The following is a 26377-nucleotide window of genomic DNA, read 5'->3' on the forward strand; positions in this document are numbered from 1 at the left end:
TCATCGCATGTTTTAAATTCAGAAAAATGCAATTATGACAAGTTTTTTAAGACAACTATTTCCCCAGAATAGTATTTGTTTGATATCAGTTTTAGAATAGGTTTAGCACAATTTAGATGCAGCTCTCATAGAGTTAACATCGAAGTAGGCAGACATAGAAACAGAGCTAGAGAATGGAGAAGATGTGAGCAATGTGGTTTAAATGTGATTGAAGATGAGTTTCATTTTCTGTTTGTTTGTCCCAAATACGACCACCTAAGAAGAAAATATATTGATCTGCCTTTTTATGTACAGCCCACTCAACCAAAAATTATATCGATCAATTTATACTCTAAAACATCTATCAATGTTCATTTATCATGCTATGTTAATTAATTAATTAATTAATATGACCTGTTAAACGGATCTGTAACCACTCCCGAAAGCAGAATTGAACTATGAGCCTGAGGCCTTTCAGTGTGGGAATAAAACTATCCTGATACCAATTCAGCAATCTCTCTCTCTCTCTCTCTCCCTCTCTCCCTCTCTCTCTCTCCCGCCCTCTCCCTCTCTCTCCCTCTCCCTCTCTCTCCCTCTCTCTCTCCCTCTCTCTCTCCCTCTCTCTCCATCTCTCTCCCTCCCTCTCTCTCTCCCTCTCTCCCTCTCTCTCTCTCCCTCTCCCTCTCTCTCCCTCTCCCTCTCTCTCCCTCTCTCTCCCCCTCTCTCTCTCTCTCTCACTCTCTGACGTGAGGTCTTGCACAAATTGATTAATAAGTTTCATACTTTGTAATCAAATGTAAAATATAATTTCCTATTAGACTAGTTCATAAAAAAATCACAATACACATGAATCGTGTTCAAAAGGTTTATTGAATACAGATTTGACTCAATGCCTTCTACACATTTTATTGCTTGCTTTTCAACACGCAGTGGCGGTCTGTCTCCCTGAAATGAGAAGTATATGGTAAAGTCATTATCCTGACAATCCGGTTACTTCCTGTACAGACTGTTTAGTCTCCATGGTTTCACTTTCACTTTTGTGTCTGCCTGTTCCTCGTGAAACTGTGTATTCGAAATAATATTTTTGCAACCATATTCTGTTTTCAGAAAAGGTTAAAACAAGAAATGTATGTAAAAGAAATACATGTAAATACACGAAAAACATCTTGAGAGTTGTATGATCTGTTTATCTTAACTGAGTGAGTGAGTATGGTTTTACGCCGCTTTAAGCAATATACCAACAATATAACGGCGAGGGACACCAGAAATTGACTTCACAGATTGTACCCATGTGGGGAATCAAACCCGGGCCTTCGACGGGCAAACGCTTTAACCACAAGGCTTCCCCATCGCCCCTTATCTGATTTTGAACTCTGCCATCTACACATTAATTGTTAGTCTGTTTGCTGTTTAACGCCGGATATATCTCGTGCCCAAATATAAAAGTACTATAATGGACACTATTAACATTATGAAAATAGATTCCATACTAAAGGCATTCGATCATTCAGAAATATGTTTGTTTGTTTGTTCTTTCGATTATTTGTTGTTGTTTAAGGTCGCGCTCAGCATCATTGCAACTTTATAACGGCGGTCTGTAAATAATCGTTTCCTGACCAGACATTCCAGTGATTGATATCATGAGCATCGATCCACACACTTGGGATACGATGCCATGCATGTACCAAGTCAGCAAGCTTGACCACCTGATCCCGTTAGTCGCCTCCTACGACAAGCGCAGTCGCCTCTTACGACAATCATGAGTTGCTGAAGACCTATTCTTACCCTGATCTACACGGAGACAATCATGAGTTGCTGAATACCTATTCCTACCCTGATCTACACGGAGACAATCATGAGTTGCTGAAGACCTATTCTTACCCTGATCTACACGGAGACAATCATGAGTTTCTAGGACCTATTCTTACCCTGATCTACACGGAGACAATCATGAGTTGCTGAAGACCTATTCTTACCCTGATCTACACGGAGACAATCATGAGTTTCTGAAGACCTATTCTTACCCTGATCTACACGGAGACAATCATGAGTTGCTGAAGACCTATTCTTACCCTGATCCACACGGAGACAATCATGAGTTGCTGAAGACCTATTCCTACCAGGGTTATCACGGGTGCTACAACTCAATACTCGCTTGGTTAATACATCTACTATGATGATTAAAGGTCATATAATTGAAACTTATTCCCCTATCAAATAATGACACGAACCTGTGACACTTGTATGATTCTAACGATAAAATCTTACCCACTCTGCCAATTATGGGCTGAAAAAGACAAAAACTTGTTTATTATATGTATCACTTCAATGGTTTTTTGTTGTTTAACGCCGCACTCAGCAACATTCGAGCTATGAACAAAGGAGTCTGGACCAGACAATCCAGTGATTGGCATCGTGAGCATCGATCCAAGCAATTGGCATAGCGAGCCCGACCAGCAGATTCTGTTAGTCGCCTCTTACGACAAGCATGGGTTTCTGAAGACCTATTCTAACCCTGATCTACACTGCGACAAGCATGGGTTGCTGAAGACCTATTCTGACCCTGATCTTCACGGGGACAAGCATGGCTTGCTGAAGACCTATTCTAACCCCGATTTTCACGGGTGTCGGTATATGTTGGTATTTGGAAGGCTATAACAAAGCAAGAGGTATGGACACTGAGCGATACATTCCACAACGGATCAAATCAACTTAAAACACGACTATGGCTGAATAAAAATAAGAGGATTTGGACTACATCTTCCTTAAACTGGAACAAAACTGTTCACATATTCATTTGTTTTCCGTCAACAGGTCCTGCGCTTGGTTACCATGATGTCTACTCGTAGTTCTGTGATGTACATAGGATTAATAATTAACTGGGTTTGTAACTTTCTGAAAATGGTATAAGAATGGTATATCCTGTTGTGCCGTGTTCCATGTTTTGACATGTCTCCTGGGCTATGTGATGTTGCTGTTGTGATTTAACTTACCAGTCTGGTTCGAATCCGAGACGCGGACAAGTATCTGGGTTGGACGTGGTGTACTCCAGAGTGCCCGTCGACTCCAAGGATGTGGCGTTGAAAATGTCGAGATCGCTTAAAGAAGATAAAACATGTCTGTTACAACCATCGTAATCATTTCCCATCCAAGATTAAATGGGGTTTGGCATAACAGATCTTAGGAACTCAATGGGTAACCGGTTGAAACCACAAAGACATCCTAGTTAGTCGGATGGTCTGGAAGAGAACTTGAATGATTTGGCTTTATTTTCGATGATCAAACCAAAAAGTATCATGATATGTCATAACAGGATTTTGGTGACTGTATCCGACCAGATATGTAAGTAATTCGTTTGTTTCTGTACACAATGTAGCATTGTTCTTCATTTCATTGAGGGGCGGTCGGGTAGCCTAGTGGTTAAAGTGATCACTTGTCACACCGAAGACCCGGGTTCGATTCCCGACATGGGTACAATGTGTGAAGCCCATTTCTGGTGTCCCCCGCCGTGATATTGCTGGAATAGTGCTGAAAGCGGCGTAAAACCATACTCACTCGCTGACTCACTCTTTCCTTACACTGACCTGACACCAGAGTAGGCCACGTATATCAAAGAAGAACAGCGGTTGATCTTGACGTCCCCGTATGGTGGGCTCGTTTTGCAGTGCAGCAGCTTGAAACAGTTGGTCGCAATGTCGTAGATCCACAAACCACCAGCAGGATCAATGAACACGATCCTGTCTGTCGATGAAAACAAATCAAATTTTGCGTTAATCACCGCTTCATTACAAAGAATGACATGGAACATGTTGTAGATATAGCTAGTCATCTCAGCATGGATTTGCCGCTTACCCCTTTTCTCAACACAATTTCAAATGAAAGTTTTGTTTGTTTGTTTGTTGTTTTAGGCCACACTAAGCAATGTTCCAGCTACATGACGGCGTGCTGTTAATACTCCGAGCCTGGACCAGACACTGTTGAGTCTTAATAGGTCTTCAGCAACCCATGTTTGCTGTAAAAGTGACTATGCGTATTGTAAGAGGCGACTAACGGGATCGGGTGGTCAGGCTCGATGACTTGGTTGATGCATGTCATCGTATCCCAATTGCGTGGATCGAGGTCAATCACTGGGTTGTCTGGTCCAGACTCGATTATTTACAGACCGCCGTCATATGGCTTGAATATTGCTGAGTGCGGCGTTAAACAACAAACAAACAAAGAAGGTTGGGGTATATGTTCCACTGTACGTGGTATATGTTTTGTTATACGTACTATCGTCAATGACGTCAAACGATGTAATGTCCATTGAAAACTTCAGTTTGACCTGCAAATCTCCACCTGTCTCGTTGACGCACTTGATCTCCTTGCAGTCGCTGAAGTACACTCGCCTTAAAGAGAAGATGACTGCTTACATTCAACATGGAGTATTGTTTATTTGCCTGACAAACGTATGCCAAATTTCATTTGAGGATACTTCAGACGTTTTTGTTTTGAAACATCACCCACCAATGTGCTTGGTGTCTTATATTTATAAGGTCAAGCACCTTATCAGATGTATATATTGAACAATCTGACCAGGTGTTGCCATTGACTTTGCTGGTCTATACTTGGCAATTTTTCCAAGCTTTCGCTTGAACTTTTAACTGTTAATATGTAAAACTTGAATAACATTACTCAATCTATTTACTAAGATAAGGAACATTCACGAGCAGAGATGGTAAATATGGTAAATAACATCGCCCTCGCCTTGGTGCCCTGGGCCTGATACTCACTGTAGTGGGCCTCACGAACCATAAGGCTCTATGTTTTAAAAGACAGGTTTGGATGTTTCAAGAGAAATAAACCAATCCGAGAAAAGGAGTATGAGAAAAATATAAATACATTTCCTTTCCCACTTGTATCACTAGTGAACGGCTGATCCAGTTGTCTAAGGCGCCGCAAGTTGCTGTTCAGAGTTGCGTCCCTTGGGAACGCCAGAAACCTATGATTGTTGGGTTCGAATCCCGGTTCGCCCCGATTATGTTTCTAGGTTTGTCAGCACCATACCCGTGCTCGTGGGTTTCACCGAAGTGGTAAACGTCTGAGACCCGCATCACTTCGGTCTTTCCTCCCACATTAAGCAGACACGCCGTAATATAACTGGAATACTGTTCAGAGCACCGTTAAATCCAACTCACTCACTTGACCTACACTGCATATAATTAATCTTAAATTGAATAATTAAGGAACTAGACCGTTATGAACAGTAATGTTGTGTAAAATACAGAAACATAACTGCGATACCAACCCATTAAAAGCTCTGACTCTCCCAGCCTCGCAGGGAATCTCGATAAGAAGCGACAAAGTGCCGCCAGATGTAGAAATGAACGCAAGGTGATCGATTCCCGTGTTGTTATAATTATCAATGGCGACATACAGCAGATCATCCAAGACAGCGATACCAGTACCGCTTCCAAGATCTTCGTCTAGACAGAGACAAACATATAATGCACAAATATAATAGTGTAATATGGAAGCATACAGTCAACATTTGTAGTTTAACGGGCGGCGGGGTAGACTAGTTGTTAAAGAGTTCGCTCGTTACGCCGACGATCCAGGTTCGATTCCCAAAATGGGTACAATGTGTCAAGTCCCCTGTCGTGCTATTGCTGGAATATTGCCAAATGCGGCGTAAATCCAGACTTAATCACTGGTAGTTTACCAAGTGATTTTTATTCTTTTTAGGAAAAAACGTACCTGCAATAATATTTCAGGTTCATACATGTAGGAATTTCTATTTATTCCTGACTATCCTGACTATGTTACCTTCAAGAAAGATTCAGTTAGGGGCATTTCCTGTATACACGTACTGCTATAACAAGAAGCTTCAACCATCCATAGAAGAAAATGAAAATGGTGTGAAAATTCTAGATTGGTTTCCGCATTATGGTTTAACCTCTTAGTGTTTGATTGTTGACGTTTCTGTATTACTGGCAGGACATTAACCAGGTAATGAGGGTGTAACGACTTACTGAGTAGTTGATTGGGTGTGTTCCCAGCCTTGGTCCTGGACTCGCAAGCAATCCGGAGGGGCGGACTGGAGACGCTGTATATGCTGTAACTTGATGCATTGTCTCCGCTTACTGTAAGAGCTCTGAGATTAGAATACACACCCAAACTTGGCAGGATCGTCCCAACTGGGTCAACCTGAGCAATGTCGGTCCGATCGCATCCACCAACAAGTGCGGCACATCCTTCCACTGTAAAACATCAGCGTAAATCTTGTGACTGGGAAATTTGTAACCCTGATCTACACGGCGACAAGCATGGGTTGCTGAAGACCTATTCTGACCCTGATCTTTACGGGGACAAGCATGGGTTGCATTACGAAATACAAATCATACGAGCATAAAGCTTGATAAAGTGAAAGGTATATATGACTGAATTTCAACTAGACGGTTGAAGATTTCTTGTCTGGAATTAGTTTTCTCCAGTATACTGAATTTGTCAGTTCAATTGTTTTTATGACAGTCAGCTTAAAAGTATTTTCATGGCCTTTCATAGATCAATCTGGTCTCTTTTGTCAACATTAACCCGGTTCAGATGAACGCTCTCTCCGATTTTGCCTTTCGTTCGTTTCTCTACTTACGTGCAGGACAGTCCGTTGATTGATCCCCGATCAATGCTGTGAGATTGTTGATAAGATCGCAAAGTGTGGTGTTGAGGGCTTCGAGATCACTTTCAAAGCAATCCCCGGGAGCTGAAACAGAAATATACATCAACTGTCGTTATTTATTTAAAACCATCACTTTGTGTTTGTCCCGGTTTTTTGACGATACAATACTGTGATCAGCCGTACATGTATTGGAACTTGGAACTTAAACACACCTGTAGGTATGGAAACATCTACAATTGTAAACAGTTCAGCTTTAAATAAGTTAGATGTCATCATGTTCTCTTTAAAAGTCCAGTGCTTCTCTTATGTGCAATGGCATATTGGTTCCACAATGACCTCAAATAATTATGTTTCTTTGTGACATCATCACACGAATGAATGAATTACATAATGCTGATGGAATAATATAAACTAAAGATAAAATAAAGTATACACTCTTCAAAAAAAGAAACGCACAGGTAGATTTTTAGTAAATAAATGTATTGTACCTAATTATGTCGATATGTTTAATTTAATATCATAGAACAAATATGAAATTTTGGAGCTCGATAATCACATGTTGTCGTTGTACAAAGGCACTGAAAACTGTTCATTGTCACATAAGGTCACAAGGTTGCGCTGAACTCGTGTGACCGCACCGGGCAGCAATCACGCACCTGCTTCTCCTCAGCACTGGCTGGTGTACGAATTCTGTCCTACCACTACCACAAGTTACAAATGCCATAACTTGCACATGCATTTTGCTTTACTGTTCCTCCATGACAATTGTGAACAAGTGTGAAAACAATGCCGTTTAAGACATCGCAAATCGACAATGGTTGCGTTTTGACGCACCGTTTGTCGAATATCAGGCTACCAACATTTCCAATTTAAATACCGGATTTTTTGTGTAGTCAGGTTCAATGAACTACATACTATCTGTGCTTGAGACGGGTGCCACCGCTGGGACAAGATAAGCACAACACTATGCGAACACCTGGTATCATCACTATTTGATAGTTATTCATAAACATTCGGAATTGTACAATCGACTATGGAAAGGGTTTTGTCACTTTTTTTGAAAACATTTGTTTTTTAATTTTGTACACCACCATCCCACACTGCAAAGTTAAGGGAAAACTGATCAAAGTGGCATTTGTTTATAGGCGTTTTGGCCTAGAATTCAACTTAATCTTTAGGTTTATCATATTAAGGGGGGGGTTTCTCCGCAGAATAAGCCAACGGATGACAACGGTACGCGTTTGTGTCATATAGGAATAGAGATGTAAATATGAAAGGTCAGGTAGGTACTACTTTCAGTGTTTACAAACAAACATGGCATCGCCCTTGTCGATAGCCATCGTGAACCGGCACAAACTACTGAAATAACTGTTGTCATTATCAATACAATATTATAAGATACTGAAAATTAGTGTGAGACGTAGCTTTGACATTTATCGAAGTTTTATTCGATAGTGATTTTTAAACACATGCTCACGATGACGTTGGAATTGTAGAATGAGTTCCGCGTTTGGCAGATGCTTCTTTTGATTAAGGAAAGGGTTTTGTCGCTTTAAAAGACTACCCACCACTGTCATCGTGTTGTTTGCACCCTTACAATACACCGCCAACATGTTCTCTTGATTGTCATATTAGGCTAATCCTTCCGTTTCCTTTTCCAAGCAATGCCATCACTCGATACCTCTTTGTATTTCTGTAATCAGCTGTTTTTTGCAAATATTCCCTACTTTTTTAGAATGTTTAGATCAAGAGTTCAACAGTCACTTTGCGCATACGCGATTGAAATGTAAATACTGAATCCTGAGATACAAGTTGACGGATGACAAGGTAGACACAATTTAATGGATAACAACTTCTTTAATACTGTAAAAGCGACGTTTCGGTATAGATCCTTATAGCGTTGTCAAGCAAGTGCTCCTGAAGCTAGAAACTAGAGTTGAACTAAAGAAAAGCTATCAGATGCAGACCGCCTTTGTGGTCTCGTCGTAGATAGTCCGCCCGGAGAGCGATAGGTCCGGGGGCTCGATCCCCGGCCGCTTCATTCCATAAGACGTTATAATATGGTACTTGTTGTTACCCTGTCTGGCGCTCGGCATTAAGGTCGGCTCGGCAATAAACATCACGTTGTAGGTTTAGATTAGATTAATTCTCTAATGCTTTATAGATCTTTTTCAAAAATGCCATTTACTTACTCTGACATGGACACTGTTCATCGGTGACATCAAAGATACTTTGGAAATCAGCCTTCGCGGTTTCTAGTTGAGTCAAGAGGCCAGCGAGCTTGTCGGGGAGATCATCTGGTTCAGGCAGACATCCCAGTGATGGCGCAAGGACAGCCAGGAGAACTATGAAGAGACCGTTGTAGAACATCATCATGTTGATTCCGATTGACTTTTCTCCTCACCCTCAAGAGTTATTATAGGCAACCGAAATTCTCGTGGACCAGTAGATACCTGTCACGTGTCCAGGTGCGTCACCCACGCGGTAATATATACCACGCTGTATGTAATTGATTCTGACAAAGATTTGTGCAAACCCCAGCATATTTTTACGAATTGAAACATATGGTAAGGTTAAGGTTTTGTCTGTTTGACATATATTTTGAATTGGTTGAAGGACACCATACAACCTTCGTGTAGAGTGGATTGGGTATCAGAATTCCAGACTCAGAAGTCTCTGATCTCAGGGCAGAAAATGATCCTATTTAGATTATTCATACCCTACAAGAGAAGCGTGAAGAGTTCTCGCCATCGCCCGCCTTGATATGGCAGGAATAATGCCAATGCCGCGAAAACCAACACGCAAACACACATTTGTATTCTATATTATTCTCTACATTTACAAACACTACATCTTTTACTTACTAATTGCTTAATATTGCAGCTTTATTTTGAAACGAGATTCTAATCATGGACGTGGAACCTGATTAAGCATGTTCCCCTTCATGTCGAGCAGAGCGCCTCCGTGGCCTTGATGTAGAGCGTCCGCACGGAGAGCGAAAGGTTCGGGGTTCGATCCCCGACCTTGTCATACCGAAAAAAACGTTAAAAGATCGTACTTGTTGATACCCTACTCGGCAGCGAGGGGCTAAAACAGACTGGTCGGCTCGGAGTCAGTATACTGTGTCTGAGTGAGGTTTTCATGTTAAACTGCAGCATGGTATCTCAGTGTGCTATAATGTGCAATTATCTTGGACCTCACCCCACGTCGAGCAATAAACCAACAGCTCCTGTTGGTGACGACTCCATTTCTAGGCTATTTAGGCGCATGGGGGTAAGAACAGTGTCTTTACCTTTCATGGAAAGACAGACTTTGTTTTAAGCTTACTATAGCTTTTCAATAAACCTTTTACCTTCCACGTTCAGTAATTCCAGAATTAATCTCAGGTAAACATTCCATTTACAGAATATGAAACATAACTTGTCAACAACGAGCCAGTATTTCAAATCGGTGGGCTATACCTGTACCTTACCCAGGTCTATCTCACATCAGTGTTTCATATCAGTGTATATACCTGTACCTTACCTAGGTCTATCTCACGTCAGTGTTTCATATCAGTGGGCTTTTCCTGTCCCTTACCCACCTCTATCCCACGTAAGTATTTCATATCAGTGAGCTATACCTCTACCTTAACCAGGTCTATCTCACGTCAGTATTTCATATCAGTGAGCTATACCTGTACCTTACCCAGGTCTATCTCACGTTAGTATTTCATATCAGTGGGCTATACCTGTCCCTTACCCAGGTCTGTCTCACGAAATAATTCATATCAGTGGGCTATACCTGTCCCTTACCCAGGTCTGTCTCACGAAATAATTCATATCAGTGGGCTACAGCTCTACCTTACCTTACCCAGGTCTCTAGCACGTCAGTATTTCTTATCAGTGAGCTATACCTGTACCTTGCCCAGTTCGATCACACGTCAGTATTTCATATCAGTGAGCTATAACTGTACCTTACCTAGGTCTATCTCACGTCAGTGTTTCATAACCGAGCTATGCCTGTCCATTACCCAGGTCTATCATACGTCAGTATTTCATATCAGTGAGCTATACCTGTCCCTTACCCAGGTCTGTATCACGTCAGTATTTCATATAAGTGATCTACACTTATACCTTACCCAGGTCTACCTAACGTCAGTATTTCATATCAGTGGGCTATACCTGTCCATTACTCAGGTCGATCTCACGTCAGTATTTCATATCAGTGAGCTATGCCTGTACCTTACCAAGGTCTATCTCACGTTAGTATTTCATATCAGTGGGCAATGCCTGTACCTTACCAAGGTCTATCTCACGTCAGTATTTCATATCAGTGAGCTATGCCTGTACCTTACCAAGGTCTATCTCACGTTAGTATTTTATATTAGTGGGCTATATCTGTAACTTAACCAGGTCTATCTCATGTCAGTGTTTCAAATTATTGGGCTATGCCTGTACGTTACCCAGATCGATCTCACGTCAATGTTTCATCTCAGTGGGCTATACGTGTACCTTACCCAGGTCTTTCTCCCGTGAGTATTTCATATCAGTGAGCTATGCCTGTCCCTTACTCATGTCTATCTCACGTCAGTATTTCAAATCAGTAGGCTATGACTGTACCTTGCCCAGGTCTATCTCACGTCAGTATTTCATATCAGTGGGCTATATCTGTACCTTAACCAGGTATATCTGATGTCAGTGTTTCAAATCAGTGGGCTATACCTGTACCTTACCCAGGTCTGTATCACGTCAGTATTTCATATCAGTGGGCTATACCTGTACCTTACCCAGGTCTATCTCACGTTAGTATTTCGTATCAGTGGGCTATACCTGTCCCTTCCCCAGGTCTATCTCACGTCAGTATTTCATATCAGTGGGCTATATCTGTACCTTACCCAGTTCTATCTCACGTCAGTATTTCATATCAGTGAGCTATGCCTGTACCTAACCAAGGTCTATCTCCCGTCAGTATTTCATATCAGTGGGCTATACCTTTACCTTACCCAGGTCTATCTCACGTCAGTATCTCATATCAGTTAGCTATGCCTGTCCCTTACCCAGGTCTATCACACGTCAGTCTTTCTTATCAGTGAGCTATGCCTGTACCTTACCAAGGTCTATCTCACGTCAGTGTTTCAAATCAGTGGGCAATGCCTGTCCCTTACCAAGGTCTTCCTCACGTCAGTATTTCATATCAGTGGGCTATACCTGTCCCTTACCCAGGTCTATCTCACGTCAGTATTTCATATCAGTGGGCTATACCTGTACCTTACCCAGTTCTATCTGATTCAAGTGTTTCAAATCAATGGGCTATACCTGTACCTTACCCAAGTCTATCTCATGTCAGTATTTCATATCAGTGAGCTATACCTGTACCTTACCCAGGTCTATCTCACGGCAGTATTTCATATCAGTGGGCTATACCTGTACCTTACCCAGGTCTATCTCACGTCAGTGTTTCAAATCAGTGAGCTATACCTGTACCTTACCCAGGTCTATCTCCCGTCAGTATTTCATATCAGTGGGCTATACCTTTACCTTACCCAGGTCTATCTCACGTCAGTATCTCATATCAGTTAGCTATGCCTGTCCCTTACCCAGGTCTATCTCACGTCAGTCTTTCTTATCAGTGAGCTATGCCTGTACCTTACCCAGGTCTATCTCACATCAGTATTTCATATGAGTGAGCTATAGCTGTACCTTACCCAGGTCGATCTCACGTCAGTATTTCATATCAGTCAGCTATGCCTGTTCCTTACCGAGGTCTTTCTCACGTTAGTATTTCATATCAGTGAGCTATGCCTGGCCCTTACCCAGGTCTATCTCACGTCAGTATTTCTTATCAGTGAGGTATGCCTGTACCTTACCCAGGTCTATCTCACGTTAGTATTTCATATCAGTGAGCTATCCCTGTACCTTACCCAGGTCGATCTCACGTTAGTATTTCATATCAGTGAGGTATGCCTGTACCTTACCCAGGTCGATCTCACGTCAGTATTTCATATCAGTGAGCTATGCCAGTATCTTACCCAGGTCTATCTAACGTCAGTATTTCATATCAGTGGGCTACACCTGTACCTTACCCAGACCTTACTCACGTTAGTATTTCATATCAGTGGGCAATGCCTGTACCTTACCAAGGTCTATCTCACGTCAGTGTTTCAAATCAGTGGGCAATGCCTGTCCCTTACCCAGGTCTATCTCACGTCATTATTTCACTTCAGTGGGCTATGGCTGTACCTTACCCAGGTCGATCTCACGTCAGTGTTTCATATCCGAGCTATGCCTGTCCCTTACCCAGGTCTATCTGACGTTAGTATTTCATATCAGAGAGCTATACCTGTCCCTTACCAAGGTCTATCTCACGTAAGTATTTCACATCAGTGAGCTATACCTGTACCTTACCCAGGTCTGTATCACGTAAGTATTTCATATCAGTGAGCCATAGCTGTACCTTACCCAGGTCTATCTCACGTCAGTATTTCACATAAGTGGGCTATGCCTGTACCTTACCCAGTTCTATCTAACGTCGGTATTTCATATATGTGAGCTACACTTGTACCTTACACAGGTCTATCTCACGTCAATATTTCACATCAGTGAGCTATACCTGAACCTTACCCAGGTCTATCTCACGTCAGTATTTCATATGAGTGGGCTATACCTGTTCCTTACCCAGGTTGATCTCACGTCATTATTTCATATCAGAGAGCTATGCCTGTACCTTACCCAGGTCTGTATTACGTCAGTATTTCTTATCAGTAAGCTATACCTGTACCTTACCCAGGTCGATCTCACGTCAGTAGTTCATATCAGTGGGCTATGCCTGTTCCTTACCCAGATCGATCTCACGTCAGTGATTCATCTCAGTGGGCTATACCTGTACCTTACCCAGGTCTATCCCACGTAAGTATTTCATATCAGTGAGCTATACCTCTACCTTAACCAGGTCTATCTCACGTCAGTATTTCATATCAGTGAGCTATACCTGTACCTTACCCAGGTCTATCTCACGTTAGTATTTCATATCAGTGGGCTATACCTGTCCCTTACCCAGGTCTGTCTCACGAAATAATTCATATCAGTGGGCTATACCTGTCCCTTACCCAGGTCTGTCTCACGAAATAATTCATATCAGTGGGCTACAGCTCTACCTTACCTTACCCAGGTCTCTAGCACGTCAGTATTTCTTATCAGTGAGCTATACCTGTACCTTGCCCAGTTCGATCACACGTCAGTATTTCATATCAGTGAGCTATAACTGTACCTTACCTAGGTCTATCTCACGTCAGTGTTTCATAACCGAGCTATGCCTGTCCATTACCCAGGTCTATCATACGTCAGTATTTCATATCAGTGAGCTATACCTGTCCCTTACCCAGGTCTGTATCACGTCAGTATTTCATATAAGTGATCTACACTTATACCTTACCCAGGTCTACCTAACGTCAGTATTTCATATCAGTGGGCTATACCTGTCCATTACTCAGGTCGATCTCACGTCAGTATTTCATATCAGTGAGCTATGCCTGTACCTTACCAAGGTCTATCTCACGTTAGTATTTTATATTAGTGGGCTATATCTGTAACTTACCCAGGTCTATCTGATGTCAGTGTTTCAAATTATTGGGCTATGCCTGTACGTTACCCAGATCGATCTCACGTCAATGTTTCATCTCAGTGGGCTATACGTGTACCTTACCCAGGTCTTTCTCCCGTGAGTATTTCATATCAGTGAGCTATGCCTGTCCCTTACTCATGTCTATCTCACGTCAGTATTTCAAATCAGTAGGCTATGACTGTACCTTGCCCAGGTCTATCTCACGTCAGTATTTCATATCAGTGGGCTATATCTGTACCTTAACCAGGTATATCTGATGTCAGTGTTTCAAATCAGTGGGCTATACCTGTACCTTACCCAGGTCTGTATCACGTTAGTATTTCGTATCAGTGGGCTATACCTGTCCCTTCCCCAGGTCTATCTCACGTCAGTATTTCATATCAGTGGGCTATATCTGTACCTTACCCAGTTCTATCTCACGTCAGTATTTCATATCAGTGAGCTATGCCTGTACCTAACCAAGGTCTATCTCCCGTCAGTATTTCATATCAGTGGGCTATACCTTTACCTTACCCAGGTCTATCTCACGTCAGTATCTCATATCAGTTAGCTATGCCTGTCCCTTACCCAGGTCTATCACACGTCAGTCTTTCTTATCAGTGAGCTATGCCTGTACCTTACCCAGGTCTATCTCACGTTAGTATTTCATATCAATGAGCTATGCCTGTACCTTACCCAGGTCGATCTCACATCAGTATTTCATATGAGTGAGCTATAGCTGTACCTTACCCAGGTCGATCTCACGTCAGTATTTCATATCAGTGAGCTATGCCTGTTCCTTACCGAGGTCTATCTCACGTTAGTATTTCATATCAGTGAGCTATGCCTGTCCCTTACCCAGGTCTATCTCACGTCAGTATTTCTTATCAGTGAGGTATCCCTGTACCTTACCCAGGTCGATCTCACGTTAGTATTTCATATCAGTGAGGTATGCCTGTACCTTACCCAGGTCGATCTCACGTCAGTATTTCATATCAGTGAGCTATGCCAGTATCTTACCCAGGTCTATCTAACGTCAGTATTTCATATCAGTGGGCTACACCTGTACCTTACCCAGACCTTACTCACGTTAGTATTTCATATCAGTGGGCAATGCCTGTACCTTACCAAGGTCTATCTCACGTCAGTGTTTCAAATCAGTGGGCAATGCCTGTCCCTTACCAAGGTCTTCCTCACGTCAGTATTTCATATCAGTGGGCTATACCTGTCCCTTACCCAGGTCTATCTCACGTCAGTATTTCATATCAGTGGGCTATACCTGTACCTTACCCAGTTCTATCTGATTCAAGTGTTTCAAATCAATGGGCTATACCTGTACCTTACCCAAGTCTATTTCATGTCAGTATTTCATATCAGTGAGCTATACCTGTACCTTACCCAGGTCTATCTCACGGCAGTATTTCATATCAGTGGGCTATACCTGTACCTTACCCAGGTCTATCTCACGTCAGTGTTTCAAATCAGTGAGCTATACCTGTACCTTACCCAGGTCTATCTCCCGTCAGTATTTCATATCAGTGGGCTATACCTTTACCTTACCCAGGTCTATCTCACGTCAGTATCTCATATCAGTTAGCTATGCCTGTCCCTTACCCAGGTCTATCTCACGTCAGTCTTTCTTATCAGTGAGCTATGCCTGTACCTTACCCAGGTCTATCTCACGTTAGTATTTCATATCAGTGAGCTATGCCTGTACCTTACCCAGGTCGATCTCACATCAGTATTTCATATGAGTGAGCTATAGCTGTACCTTACCCAGGTCGATCTCACGTCAGTATTTCATATCAGTCAGCTATGCCTGTTCCTTACCGAGGTCTTTCTCACGTTAGTATTTCATATCAGTGAGCTATGCCTGTCCCTTACCCAGGTCTATCTCACGTCAGTATTTCTTATCAGTGAGGTATGCCTGTACCTTACCCAGGTCTATCTCACGTTAGTATTTCATATCAGTGAGCTATCCCTGTACCTTACCCAGGTCGATCTCACGTTAGTATTTCATATCAGTGAGGTATGCCTGTACCTTACCCAGGTCGATCTCACGTCAGTATTTCATATCAGTGAGCTATGCCAGTATCTTACCCAGGTCTATCTAACGTCAGTATTTCATATCAGTGGGCTACACCTGTACCTTACCCAAACCTTACTCACGTTAGTATTTCATATCAGTGGGCAATGCCTGTACCTTACCAAGGTCTATCTCACGTCAGTGTTTCAAATCAGTGGGCAATGCCTGTCCCTTACCCAGGTCTATCTCACGTCATTATTTCACTTCAGTGGGCTATGGCTGTACCTTACCCAGGTCGATCTCACGTCAGTGTTTCATATCCGAGCTATGCCTGTCCCTTACCCAGGTCTATCTGACGTTAGTATTTCATATCAGAGAGCTATACCTGTCCCTTACCAAGGTCTATCTCACGTAAGTATTTCACATCAGTGAGCTATACCTGTACCTTACCCAGGTCTGTATCACGTAAGTATTTCATATCAGTGAGCCATAGCTGTACCTTACCCAGGTCTATCTCACGTCAGTATTTCACATAAGTGGGCTATGCCTGTACCTTACCCAGTTCTATCTAACGTCGGTATTTCATATATGTGAGCTACACTTGTACCTTACACAGGTCTATCTCACGTCAATATTTCACATCAGTGAGCTATACCTGAACCTTACCCAGGTCTATCTCACGTCAGTATTTCATATGAGTGGGCTATACCTGTTCCTTACCCAGGTTGATCTCACGTCATTATTTCATATCAGAGAGCTATGCCTGTACCTTACCCAGGTCTGTATTACGTCAGTATTTCTTATCAGTAAGCTATACCTGTACCTTACCCAGGTCTATCTCACGTCAGTATTTCATATCAGTGAGCTATACCTGTACCTTACCCAGGTCTATCTCACGTCAGTATTTCTTATCAGTAAGCTATACCTGTACCTTACCCAGGTCTATCTCACGTCAGTAGTTCATATCAGTGGGCTATGCCTGTTCCTTACCCAGATCGATCTCACGTCAGTGATTCATCTCAGTGGGCTATACCTGTACCTTACCCAGGTCTATCCCACGTAAGTATTTCATATCAGTGAGCTATACCTCTACCTTAACCAGGTCTATCTCACGTCAGTATTTCATATCAGTGAGCTATACCTGTACCTTACCCAGGTCTATCTCACGTTAGTATTTCATATCAGTGGGCTATACCTGTCCCTTACCCAGGTCTGTCTCACGAAATAATTCATATCAGTGGGCTATACCTGTCCCTTACCCAGGTCTGTCTCACGAAATAATTCATATCAGTGGGCTACAGCTCTACCTTACCTTACCCAGGTCTCTAGCACGTCAGTATTTCTTATCAGTGAGCTATACCTGTACCTTGCCCAGGTTGATCTCACGTCATTATTTCATATCAGAGAGCTATGCCTGTACCTTACCCAGGTCTGTATTACGTCAGTATTTCTTATCAGTAAGCTATACCTGTACCTTACCCAGGTCGATCTCACGTCAGTAGTTCATATCAGTGGGCTATGCCTGTTCCTTACCCAGATCGATCTCACGTCAGTGATTCATCTCAGTGGGCTATACCTGTACCTTACCCAGGTCTATCTCACGTCAGTATTTCATATCAGTGAGCTATACCTGTACCTTACCCAGGTCGATCTCACGTCAATATGTCATATCAGTGAGCTATGCCTGTACCTTACCCAGGTCTATCTCACGTAAGTATGCCATATCAGTGGGCTATACCTGTACCTTACCCAGGTCTATCTCACGTCAGTATTTCATATCAGTGAGCTATGCCTGTACCTTACCCAGGTCTATCTCCCGGCAGTATTTGATATCAGTGGGCTATACCTGTACCTTACCCAGGTCTATCTCCAATCAGTATTTGATATCAGTGAGATATGCCTGTCGCTTACTCATGTCTATCTCACGTCAGTATTTCATATCAGTGGGCTATGCCTGTACCTTAAACAGGTCGATCTAACGTCAGTGTTTCATATCCAAGCTATGCCTGTCCATTACCCAGGTCTATCTCACGTCAGTGTTTCATATCAGTGAGCTATGCCTGTCTCTTACCCAGGTCTCTAGCACGTCAGTATTTCATATCAGTGAGCTATACCTGTCCCTTACCCAGGTCTGTATCACGTCAGTATTTCATATAAGTGAGCTACACTTATACCTTACCCAGGTCTACTTGACGTCAGTATTTCATATCAGTGGGCTATGCCTGTCCATTACTCAGGTTGGTCTCACGTCAGTATTTCATATCAGTTAGCTATGCCTGTACCTTACCAAGGTCTATCTCACGTTAGTATTTCATATCAGTGGGCTATATCTGTACCTTAACGAGGTCTATCTCATGTCAGTGTTTCATATCAGTGGGCTATGTCTGTACCTTACCCATGTCGATCTCACGTCAGTATTTCATATCAGTGACCTATGCCTGTACCTTACCCAGGTCTATCTCACGTTAGTATTTCATATCAATGGGCTATGCCTGTACCTTACCCAGGTTGATCTCACGTCATTATTTCATATCAGTGAGCTATGCCTGTACCTTACCCAGGTGTGTATCACGTCAGTATTTCCTATCAGTGAGCTATACCTGTACCTTACCCAGGTCGATCTCACATCAGTATTCATATCAGTGAGCAATGCCTGTACCTTACCCAGGTCTGTATCACGTTAGTATTTCATATCAGTGGGCTATACCTGTACCTTACCCAGGTTGATCTCACGTCATTATTTCATATCAGTGAGCTATGCCTGTACCTTACCCAGGTCTATCTCACGTAAGTATGCCATATCAGTGGGCTATACCTGTACCTCACCCAGGTCTATCTCACGTCAGTATTTCATATCAGTGAGCTATGCCTGTACCTTACCCAGGTCTATCTCCCGGCAGTATTTGATATCAGTGGGCTATACCTGTACCTTACCCAGGTCTATCTCCAATCAGTATTTGATATCAGTGAGATATGCCTGTCGCTTACTCATGTCTATCTCACGTCAGTATTTCATATCAGTGGGCTATGCCTGTACCTTAAACAGGTCGATCTAACGTCAGTGTTTCATATCCAAGCTATGCCTGTCCTTTACCCAGGTCTATCTCACGTCAGTGTTTCATATCAGTGAGCTATGCCTGTCTCTTACCCAGGTCTCTAGCACGTCAGTATTTCATATCAGTGAGCTATACCTGTCCCTTACCCAGGTCTGTATCACGTCAGTATTTCATATAAGTGAGCTACACTTATACCTTACCCAGGTCTACTTGACGTCAGTATTTCATATCAGTGGGCTATGCCTGTCCATTACTCAGGTTGGTCTCACGTCAGTATTTCATATCAGTTAGCTATGCCTGTACCTTACCAAGGTCTATCTCACGTTAGTATTTCATATCAGTGGGCTATATCTGTACCTTAACGAGGTCTATCTCATGTCAGTGTTTCATATCAGTGGGCTATGTCTGTACCTTACCCATGTCGATCTCACGTCAGTATTTCATATCAGTGAGCTATGCCTGTACCTTACCCAGGTCTATCTCACGTTAGTATTTCATATCAATGGGCTATGCCTGTACCTTACCCAGGTTGATCTAACGTCATTATTTCATATCAGTGAGCTATGCCTGTACCTTACCCAGGTGTGTATCACGTCAGTATTTCCTATCAGTGAGCTATACCTGTACCTTACCCAGGTCGATCTCACATCAGTATTCATATCAGTGAGCAATGCCTGTACCTTACCCAGGTCTGTATCACGTTAGTATTTCATATCAGTGGGCTATACCTGTACCTTACCCAGGTTGATCTCACGTCATTATTTCATATCAGTGAGCTATGCCTGTACCTTACCCAGGTCTGTATGACGTTAGTATTTCTTATCAGTGAGCTATACCTGTCCCTTACCCAGGTCGATCTCACGTCAGTATTTCATATCAGTGAGCGATGCCTGTACCTTACCCAGGTCTCTAGCACGTCAGTATTTCTTATCAGTGAGCTATACCTGTACCTTACCCATTTCGATCACACGTCAGTATTTCATATCAGTGAGCTATACCTGTACGTTACCTAGGTCTATCTCACGTCAGTGTTTCATATCCGAGGTATGCCTGTCCATTACCCAGGTCTATCACACGTCAGTATTTCATATCAGTGAGCTATACCTGTCCCTTACCCAGGTCTGTATCACGTCAGTATTTCATATAAGTGATCTACACTTATACCTTACCCAGGTCTACCTGACGTCAGTATTTCATATCAGTGGGCTATACCTGTCCATTACTCAGGTCGATCTCACGTCAGTATTTCATATCAGTGAGCTATGCCTGTACCTTACCAAGGTCTATCTCACGTTAGTATTTCATATCAGTGGGCAATGCCTGTACCTTACCAAGGTCGATCTCACGTCAGTATTTCATGTCAGCGGGCTATATCTGTAACTTACCCAGGTCTATCTCATGTCAGTGTTTCAAATTATTGGGCTATGCCTGTACGTTACCCAGATCGATCTCATGTCAGTGTTTCATCTCAGTGGGCTATACCTGTACCTTACCCAGGTCTTTCTCCCGTGAGTATTTCATATCAGTGAGCTATGCCTGTCCCTTACTCATGTCTATCTCACGTCAGTATTTCAAATCAGTAGGCTATGACTGTACCTTGCCCAGGTCTATCTCACGTCAGTATTTCATATCAGTGGGCTATATCTGTACCTTAACCAGGTCTATCTGATGTCAGTGTTTCAAATCAGTGGGCTATACCTGTACATTACCCAGGTCTGTATCACGTCAGTATTTCTTATCAGTGAGCTATACCTGTACCTTACCCAGGTCGATCTCACGTCAGTATTTCATATCAGTGGGATATGCTTGTACCTTACCCAGATCGATCTCACGTCAGTATTTCATATCAGTGAGCTATGCCTGTACCTTACCCAGGTATATCTCCAATCAGTATTTCAAATCAGTGAGATATGACTATCCCTTACTCAGGTCTACCTGACGTCAGTATTTCATATCAGTGAGCTATGCCTGTACCTTACCCAGGTCTGTATCACGTCAGTATTTCATATCAGTGAGCTATGCCTGTACCTTACCCAGGTCGCTCTCACGTCAGTATTTCATATCAGTGAGCTATGCCTGTACCTTACCCAGGTCGCTCTCACGTCAGTATTTCATATCAGTGAGCTATGCCTGTACCTTACCCAGGTTGATCTCACATCAGTATTCATATCAGTGAGCTATGCCTGTACCTTACCCAGGTCTGTATCACGTCAGTATTTCTTACCACTGAGCTATACCTGTACCTTACCCAGGTCGATCACACGTCAGTATTTCATGTCAATGAGCTATGCCTGTACCTTACCCAGGTCTATCTCACGTTAGTATTTCATATCAGTGAGCTATACCTGTAACTTACCCAGGTCTATCTCATGTCAGTGTTTCAAATCATTGGGCTATGCCTGTACGTTACCCAGATCGATCTCACGTCAGTGTTTCATCTCAGTGGGCTATACCTGTACCTTACCCAGGTCTATCTCCCGTGAGTATTTCATATCAGTGAGCTAGGCCTGTCCCTTACTCATGTCTATCTCACGTCAGTATTTCAAATCAGTAGGCTATGACTGTACCTTGCCCAGATCTATCTCACGTCAGTATTTCATATCAGTGGGCTAAACCCTTTACATTACCTAGGTCTGTATCACGTCAGTATTGCTTATCAGTGAGCTATACCTGTACCTTACCCAGGTCGATCTCACGTCAGTATTTCATATCAGTGGGATATGCTTGTACCTTACCCAGATCGATCTCACGTCAGTATTTCATATCAGTGAGCTATGCCTGTACCTTACCCAGGTATATCTCCAATCAGTATTTCAAATCAGTGAGATATGCCTATCCCTTACTCAGGTCTACCTGACGTCAGTATTTCATATCGATGAGCTATACCTGTACCTTACCCAGGTCTGTATCACGTCAGTATTTCATATCAGTGAGCTATGCCTGTACCTTACCCAGGTCGCTCTCACGTCAGTATTTCATATCAGTGAGCTATGCCTGTACCTTACACAGGTCGCTCTCACGTCAGTATTTCATATCAGTGAACTATGCCTGTACCTTACCCAGGTTGATCTCACGTCATTATTTCATATCAGTGGGCTACACCTGTACCTTACCCAGGTCTATCTTACGTTAGTATTTCATATCAGTGGGCTATACCTGTACCTTACCCAGGTTGATCTCACGTCATTATTTCATATCAGTGAGCTATGCCTGTACCTTACCGAGGTCTGTATCACGTTAGTATTTCTTATCAGTGAGCTATGCCTGTACCTTCCCGAGGTCTGTATCACGTTAGTATTTCATATCAGTGAGCTATACCTGTACCTTACCCAGGTCTATCTGACGTCAGTACTTCATATCAGTGGGCTATGCCTGTACCTTACCCAGGTCTATCACACGTCAGTATTTCATATCAGTTAGCTATACCTGTCCCTTACCCAGGTCTGTATCACATCAGTATTTCATATAAGTGAGCTACACTTATACCTTACCCAGGTCTACCTGACGTCAGTATTTCATATCAGTGGGCTATACCTGTCCATTACTCAGGTCGATCTCACGTCAGTATTTCATATCAGTGAGCTATGCCTGTCCCTTACTCACGTCTATCTCACGTCAGCATTTCAAATCAGTAGGCTATGACTGTACCTTGCCCAGGTCTATCTCACGTCAGTATTTCATATCAGTGGGCTATATCTGTACCTTAACCAGGTCTATCTCATGTCAGTGTTTCAAATCAGTGGGCTATACCTGTACCTTACCCAGGTCTGTATCACGTCAGTATTTCTTATCAGTGAGCTATGCCTGTACCTTACCCAGGTCGCTCTCACGTCAGTATTTCATATCAGTGAGCTATGCCTGTACCTTACCCAGGTCGCTCTCACGTCAGTATTTCATATCAGTGAGCTATGCCTGTACCTTACCCAGGTTGATCTCACATCAGTATTCATATCAGTGAGCTATGCCTGTACCTTACCCAGGTCTGTATCACGTCAGTATTTCTTACCACTGAGCTATACCTGTACCTTACCCAGGTCGATCACACGTCAGTATTTCATGTCAATGAGCTATGCCTGTACCTTACCCAGGTCTATCTCACGTTAGTATTTCATATCAGTGAGCTATACCTGTAACTTACCCAGGTCTATCTCATGTCAGTGTTTCAAATCATTGGGCTATGCCTGTACGTTACCCAGATCGATCTCACGTCAGTGTTTCATCTCAGTGGGCTATACCTGTACCTTACCCAGGTCTATCTCCCGTGAGTATTTCATATCAGTGAGCTAGGCCTGTCCCTTACTCATGTCTATCTCACGTCAGTATTTCAAATCAGTAGGCTATGACTGTACCTTGCCCAGATCTATCTCACGTCAGTATTTCATATCAGTGGGCTAAACCCTTTACATTACCTAGGTCTGTATCACGTCAGTATTGCTTATCAGTGAGCTATACCTGTACCTTACCCAGGTCGATCTCACGTCAGTATTTCATATCAGTGGGATATGCTTGTACCTTACCCAGATCGATCTCACGTCAGTATTTCATATCAGTGAGCTATGCCTGTACCTTACCCAGGTATATCTCCAATCAGTATTTCAAATCAGTGAGATATGCCTATCCCTTACTCAGGTCTACCTGACGTCAGTATTTCATATCGATGAGCTATACCTGTACCTTACCCAGGTCTGTATCACGTCAGTATTTCATATCAGTGAGCTATGCCTGTACCTTACCCAGGTCGCTCTCACGTCAGTATTTCATATCAGTGAGCTATGCCTGTACCTTACACAGGTCGCTCTCACGTCAGTATTTCATATCAGTGAACTATGCCTGTACCTTACCCAGGTTGATCTCACGTCATTATTTTATATCAGTGGGCTACACCTGTACCTTACCCAGGTCTATCTTACGTTAGTATTTCATATCAGTGGGCTATACCTGTACCTTACCCAGGTTGATCTCACGTCATTATTTCATATCAGTGAGCTATGCCTGTACCTTACCGTGGTCTGTATCACGTTAGTATTTCTTATCAGTGAGCTATGCCTGTACCTTCCCGAGGTCTGTATCACGTTAGTATTTCATATCAGTGAGCTATACCTGTACCTTACCCAGGTCTATCTGACGTCAGTACTTCATATCAGTGGGCTATGCCTGTACCTTACCCAGGTCTATCACACGTCAGTATTTCATATCAGTTAGCTATACCTGTCCCTTACCCAGGTCTGTATCACATCAGTATTTCATATAAGTGAGCTACACTTATACCTTACCCAGGTCTACCTGACGTCAGTATTTCATATCAGTGGGCTATACCTGTCCATTACTCAGGTCGATCTCACGTCAGTATTTCATATCAGTGAGCTATGCCTGTCCCTTACTCACGTCTATCTCACGTCAGCATTTCAAATCAGTAGGCTATGACTGTACCTTGCCCAGGTCTATCTCACGTCAGTATTTCATATCAGTGGGCTATATCTGTACCTTAACCAGGTCTATCTCATGTCAGTGTTTCAAATCAGTGGGCTATACCTGTACCTTACCCAGGTCTGTATCACGTCAGTATTTCTTATCAGTGAGCTATACCTGTACCTTACCCAGGTCGATCTCACGTCAGTATTTCATATCAGTGGGATATGCTTATACCTTACCCAGATCGATCTCACGTCAGTATTTCATATCAGTGGGCTATACCTGTACCTTACCCAGGTCTGTATCACGTCAGTATTTCATATCAGTGAGGTATGCCTGTACCTTACCCAGGTTTATCTCCAATTAGTATTTCATATCAGTGAGATATGCCTATCCCTTACTCAGGTCTACCTGACGTCAGTATTTCATATCGGTGAGCTATGCCTGTACCTTACACAGGTCGCTCTCACGTCAGTATTTCATATCAGTGAGCTGTGCCTGTACCTTACCCAGGTTGATCTCACGTCATTATTTCATATCAGTGAGCTATGCCTGTACCTTACCCAGGTCTGTATCACGTCAGTATTTCATATCAGTGAGCTATGCCTGTACCTTACCCAGGTCGCTCTCACGTCAGTATTTCATATCAGTGAGCTATGCCTGTACCTTACCCAGGTCGATCACACGTCAGTATTTCATGTCAATGAGCTATGCCTGTACCTTACCCAGGTCTATCTCACGTCAGTATTTCATATCAGTGAGCTATACCTGTACCTTACCCAGGTCGATCTCACGTCAGTGTTTCATATCAGTGGGCTATATCTGTCCCTTATCCTGGTTTATCTCTCGTCAGAGTTTCATATCAGTGGGCTATGCCTGTTCCTTACCCAGGTCTACCTCACGTCAGTATTTCATAGCAGTGAGCTATGACTGTACCTTACCCAGGTCTATCTCACGTCAGTATTTCATATCAGTGAGATATGCCTGTCCCTTACCCAGGCCTATCTGACGTCAGTATTTCATATCAGTGGGTTATACCCGTCCCTTAGACAGGTCTCTCTCACGTTAGTGTTTCATATCAGTGAGCTATACCTGTACCCTACCCAGGTCGATCTCACGTCAGTATTTCATATCAGTGAGCTATACCTGTCCCTTATCCTGGTCTATCTCTCGTCAGAGTTTCATATCAGTGGGCTATGTCTGTACCTTACCCATGTCTGTCTCACGTCTGTATTTCATATCAGTGAGCTATGCCTGTCCCTTACTCATGTCTATCTCACGTCAGTATTTCATATCAGTGGGCTATATCTGTACCTTACCCAGGTCTATCTGATGTCAGTGTTTCAAATCAGTGGGCTATGCCAGTACTTTACCCAGATCGATATCACGTCAGTGTTTCATCTCAGTGGGCTATACCTGTACCTTACCCAGGTCTTTCTCACGTCAGTATTTTAAATCAGTAGGCTATGCCTGTACCTTACCCAGGTCTATCTCACGTCAGTATTTCATATCAGTGGGCTATATCTGTACCTTACCCAGGTCTATCTGATGTCAATGTTTCAAATCAGTGGGCTATGCCTGTTCCTTACCCAGGTCTACCTCACGTCAGTATTTCATATCAGTGAGCTATGACTGTACCTTACCCAGGTCTATCTCACGTCAGTATTT

At 42.9% G+C, this 26377-nt stretch overlaps 1 protein-coding gene across 1 annotated transcript; it reads right to left on the bottom strand.

The window, feature by feature from the left end:
• Positions 1–830: 830 nt before the first annotated feature.
• LOC124151855 lies at positions 831–9032 on the bottom strand. Its single transcript, XM_046524520.2, has 9 exons — positions 8827–9032; positions 6608–6718; positions 5991–6218; positions 5267–5444; positions 4252–4367; positions 3564–3720; positions 2973–3077; positions 2248–2266; positions 831–924 (listed from the first exon to the last, which is right to left on the bottom strand). Exons 1-8 carry the CDS (start codon positions 9008–9010, stop codon positions 2260–2262), a joined length of 1086 nt encoding a protein of 361 aa, XP_046380476.2. The 5' UTR covers positions 9011–9032; the 3' UTR covers positions 831–924; positions 2248–2259.
• Positions 9033–26377: the final 17345 nt, after the last annotated feature.

Source organism: Haliotis rufescens, unplaced genomic scaffold (genome assembly GCF_023055435.1).
Source record: "Haliotis rufescens isolate VD_foot unplaced genomic scaffold, xgHalRufe1.0.p SCAF_15, whole genome shotgun sequence".
Taxonomy (NCBI): domain Eukaryota; kingdom Metazoa; phylum Mollusca; class Gastropoda; order Lepetellida; family Haliotidae; genus Haliotis; species Haliotis rufescens.

Coding starts and splice junctions, on each gene's coding strand:
- LOC124151855 (XM_046524520.2), bottom strand. CDS start 9,010: ATGATGATGTTCTACAACGGTCTCTTCATAGTTCTCCTGGCTGTCCTT. Junction 6,719..8,826: donor TGAACAGTGTCCATGTCAGA/GTAAGTAAATGG, acceptor TTTCTGTTTCAG/CTCCCGGGGATTGCTTTGAA. Junction 4,368..5,266: donor AGAGTCAGAGCTTTTAATGG/GTTGGTATCGCA, acceptor CTTCTCTTTAAG/GCGAGTGTACTTCAGCGACT.